The 4,893-nt window shown below is 38.2% G+C and overlaps 1 protein-coding gene across 1 annotated transcript in view; it reads right to left on the reverse strand.

Annotated features, from left to right (window-relative positions):
* Window positions 1-292: 292 nt before the first annotated feature.
* Window positions 293-4,893, reverse strand: part of LOC141985187 (uncharacterized) — a 12,232-nt gene continuing 7,631 nt past the window's right edge. The window contains exons 3-5 of the mRNA XM_074949087.1: window positions 4,737-4,893; window positions 2,209-2,288; window positions 293-435 (exon numbers count right to left, since the gene is read on the reverse strand). The exon at window positions 4,737-4,893 is cut by the window's right edge and continues 81 nt beyond it. Coding sequence (XP_074805188.1) covers window positions 293-435; window positions 2,209-2,288; window positions 4,737-4,893 — 380 coding nt within the window. The remainder of the gene's footprint in view (window positions 436-2,208; window positions 2,289-4,736) is intronic.

Genomic DNA, 4,893 nt, shown 5'->3' on the forward strand with positions numbered 1-4,893 from the left:
CCAACTTGGAACCAAACATCAGGGTTGTTTGGTTTGGGCCCAACTCTGATGATAGCACTTGATGTAAAAATTGTCACACTGTAAATCAGGCTATATACAGTTTTCATCTGATACATTATACATCTTCAATTCTGATTTATACTGTTTCTAATTCTTCATATTCCCTTTCTAATTCTACATATTCACTTTTTAATACAGCACTCATTATTGTAGATATTCTTGATTCCTGGAAAGCAGTTCATTCAGATCGGTAGTCATTTTTGTTCTGGAAGGCAATCTTGGCTTGCCCGATTTATGATTTTTTTCCTCCAAGAGCTGCTGCTACAATTAAGCCAACCACGAGCACAAACATACCAACAGAAAGCAGTACCGTGATCACTATCATTCCTCCGGCCCGCCCTAAGAATGATCCATCATATGCCGTGAAGCTTGTCACTAAAATGTAAAAAGACAAAATATTTAGGGAGTTAAAGCCATTGGGGTAGATTTTCAAACCCATGTTTCCCTTTTGCACCATGGTGTGAGGGTGTAAGTAGTACTATTTAGTAGAACTGTCATCGCAGTTAACAAAATAATGTAAAACTTTAGAGCCTACAAGTCCCCTCAGTCCTACTTCTTGTTCAGCCAATCACTAAGACAAACATGTTTGTTTACATTTACGGGAGATAATGCTGCCTGCTTCTTATTTACATCACCTGAAAGTGAGAACAGGTATTTGCATGGCACTGTTGTAGCCAGTGTTGCAAGATATTTACATGCCAGATATGCTAAACATTCATATGATCCTTCATGCTTTGATTTGTAGGCTCTAAAGTTTTACATTGTTTTGTTTTTGAATGCAGTTACGTAAAAAAAAAATTCTACATTTGAAAGTTGAAATTTCACGACAAAGAGATTGCACTATGGTACTTGTATGAGGTGAATTGAAAAATTCTATTTCTTTTATCTTTTTTACAGTGCAAAGATATGTAATCAAAAATAATATAAAGTGAGCACTGTACACTTTGTATTGTGTTGTAATTGAAATCAGTATATTTGAAAATGTTGGAAAACATCCAAAAATATTTATACTAAATTTAAATTGGTATTCTGTTATCGTTTAACAGTGCGATTAAAACTGTGATTAATCACGACTTTTTTTAAATCTCACAATTAATTGCAATTATTTTTTTAATCGTTTGACAGCCCTACTATTTAGACATCTAAGCATGTGGTTTTTAGTTGCATTCAGATATTCAGGCCTTGTTTACGCACGAACTAGCAGTTTGTCTAAAGGTATATGTACACTGCAATCAGAGATGTGATTGCAGGACAGTCTGACATACTGACATTAGCTTTAATCTAGGTAGTGCAGCTAAAGGTAGCAGTGAAGAGGTGAAGGCACAGAGTTCAGCAAAGGCTAGCAATGCAAGTATGTGCCCAGAGTACCTGGTATGCCTGCACTGCCATGCTGCCACATCTTCAGTGCTATTTTTGGCCGTACTAGCCACATCTAAGCTAGCACAGATATGCCAGCGCATGCTGCAATTTCACCTCTGATTTCAGTGTAGTCATATCCTAAACATCTGGTTTTTTAAGATCCATAATTAAACTGGTGCAGTCTCCAGGTGGAATCTCTCAAATAAATTTTAAAATGGCTCATGTCAATTCAGCTTAATTCAGCAAGGAATCCATTTATGCTAATTCAATATAAGTCAGGTATAAATAAATTTAAGAGTGTCCAAGCTGAGCTTTTGCACTGGTTTAACTAAATCAATTTTATACCAGATTAGTTAAATCCATACAACTTTGTGTGAAGACAAGGCATTAGATGTCTAACCTAGTGTAGGAAGTTGTTTACTTATTTTGAAATCTCAAACAGATTAATTATTTGTTATTAGTATTATTTAACCCCTATATTGTAGTGATGAATCAGGCTAAATGAAACCCGGCGCCTGCTTCTCGCGTGCCTTCCACCTTTTTGTAGCCCTTTACACCTGTGTAAATTAACTGATTAACTGCAAAGTGGATATAAAATACGTCTGGTATAAATGATAATCTAGTCCCAAGTTTCTGCACAGTTCTATGAACTGGATAGAGAAAGGCTAGTATTAAAATACCTTTAGCAGAACAGCTTATTATCCTGTAACAGGGTGATTTTATGACTCCGAATGACAGGAGCTTAAGGAGAATAACTGAAGTGACTTTTTCACTACGTTAGAGACTCACCATTGTTTGTTTGTATGGCATCTGACCAGCCTGTGTGAGCTCTGATTACAGCATTTTCATCCAGAATAAAGAAATTCACCCTTAAATAAACATGGAAAAAAATAAACATTAAACATTCTCCTTAGCAGGATCATACAAAATGCCACTGTATGTCTAGTTCAGTTTTTAGCTCTGGATTGTTTTTAACCTAGGTTAATATTGTCCACCATAAACAATAGCAAACATTTTTTTATGATGGAAAGTTGCTGTCACAGCCTGTTCTGTGTTCGTAAAGAAGGACCTTCTGACTCCCATCCCACCATTACTTGAAATGGTTCCTTACTAAGATGGACCCATGTCCAAAATGGTGAGTTGGCATTCAGCTCTAAAGCTCACCCGTATTTGGCGGGAGGGGTTTTGGACTTAGTGTTTTGGTTTGGGTCTGTCACTGTTTCTTACTCACCTAAGAAACTATCCTCATTTTTCAAAACTCTGCATGGATTTGTTCCTCCCTTCCTCTTTGACTTCATATCCACCCATACTCTTCTATCTCCACATTTCATTCTTAATTCATCCATGTAAATGGAATTCTTTCTTTAATCTCTCTGAGTCACTTTACGGGCCTGATTCAAAGCCCATTGAAATCACTGGAAAGACTTCCTTTGAACTTGGTAAGCTTTAGATCAGACCCTTGTTCTCTACCTATAACTTTTCTTTTTGTCTGAGTTTACAGTTATGAACTATCGCTTATGGTATCTGGTAATAAGGAAGCTTTCTAAAGATAATGCATTACATTAGATAGAGCATTTTGATTTTCAGAAGGTGTAATGAGAAAAAATAGAAAAACAGTGCATGCATCCATTGCATCTTCACAAGCTGGCATTGTACACTCAGATGCCCATATGTGCTTGCAAAATGGGATTCTGCCTGCTCGATTCTTAAGGCTTTTGTCCGTCAAACTTTTGTCAGTCAGGGGTGTGAAAAAACACACCTCTGACCGACAAAAGTTTTACCGAGAAAAACGCCAGTATGGACAGCACTTTGTTGGCGGGAGATGCTCTCTCGCTGACATAGTTACTGCCCCTCATTGGGCGTGGTTTTATTTTGTCAGCAGGAGAGCTTTCTCCTACCATCAAAGAGTGGCTACACTGCGTACCTTATAGTAGAAATAGCCTTAGCTGCCCTAGCCTCAGCATAAGTTAGAATAGGTATGGGGCTGATGTAATTTGTAACAGTTGGCTATGAACTCTAAGGCTTATCTATAGAGTGTGGCAATGTGAACTAGAGGGGTGTGATTTCTAAAGTGCAACAATGTGTTGTGCACTAACTGGCCTGTGTAGACCATGCTGATGTGCACTAAATGCTCCTCAGTGCACATTATCGTAGATCTGTTTCAAACAGCACTCAAGTAACGTGTACAAGTGAACTTAGTTAACCCCAGCAAAGTCTACATGGGCCAATTAGTGCACAACGCCTTGGTGCACTTTAGAAATCACACCCCTCTAGCGTGCACTGTTGCAATGTGTAGACAAGCTGTAAGGAACCATACCCAGCTGTGAATTGGAAGAGCCCTTTCAATTTCCCAGCACACCTTCTAGTCTGTAGTGGGGGTTGGTTGGCATGGGAGCCAGGTCTGCCAGCTTTACTCAAAATCTCAAAATTTTTGCAAACTGGATATCGGGTGGGGAGATTTGGGGCAATCCGAATGTTTTGTTTCAATCATTTTGAAATGTTTCTTTTTGATTTTGACCTTTTTAATATTTTAAAATGTACTATGATTAGCTTAAATTTAGAAACAAAATGTGGTTTCAAACCAGAAAACTGACAATTTTTTGCTTAGAAAAATGTCAAAAAAGGACGTTCTAACAATTTCAAAACTTTTTTCAACATTTTTTCAAGTTCAGAAATTTGTCAAAACTGATCCTTTCCCACGAAAAGTTTCAGTTTTGACAAGTCAGCAGTTTTCAATGAAAAAACTATTTTGTCAGCAAATTCCTAACCAGCTCTAGTCTCAACCCAGCAGCTCTGGCCAGATTCTGGATACTTTGCAAAGGGGCTGGAACCAGAGGAGAGAATTTGTCCTGTGTACATAAGAGCCCATTTCTGAATGCATATGTATGTTTTTTAAGAGAGGCCTCATGTTGCCTTCCCCAGAATATCTCAGTCCTAAGGTGGTTGTGGAGCCTGACAGGTTCATCTCTAAAACCATTGTGTTTGGTTTCATTGGGTGTCTAAACAAAATGTATTAAACACTAGGGACCATGAATCAGAAGTAAGGAAGTTGCATTTTTGGGAATTCACCTCTCCTGAATTATAGCTGAAATGACTGAACTACACAGGGCAGGAAACAACTCTTAAACAACTCTCAGCCTAGCACATTTTAAAAAAACAAAAACAAATATTTAACCCTTTTTATATTTGCTAGAGAAAGGAAACCCTCTCATGCTTTCACGTTGCCAGCATCACCTTGTGTAAGAGCACTGACTTATCAAAGGCTAATATTTTAGCCATACTGAATGCACTTTCGTTTCAGTTGGTTCATACAGTACCTGTAAATCGACGATGGCTGAAGGACTCGATTGCAGAAGGAGCCTGTAGCTTTTTCACAGACTTCTACCCCCACCTGGTAGCCTACGACTGTGGTCAGCTTGTAGTTCCCATCATCAATGTCCATGCTCACAAGATCCCTGGCTATTCTACATGAGA

This window comes from Natator depressus, chromosome 1, assembly GCF_965152275.1.
Source record: "Natator depressus isolate rNatDep1 chromosome 1, rNatDep2.hap1, whole genome shotgun sequence".
Taxonomy (NCBI): Eukaryota; Metazoa; Chordata; order Testudines; family Cheloniidae; genus Natator; species Natator depressus.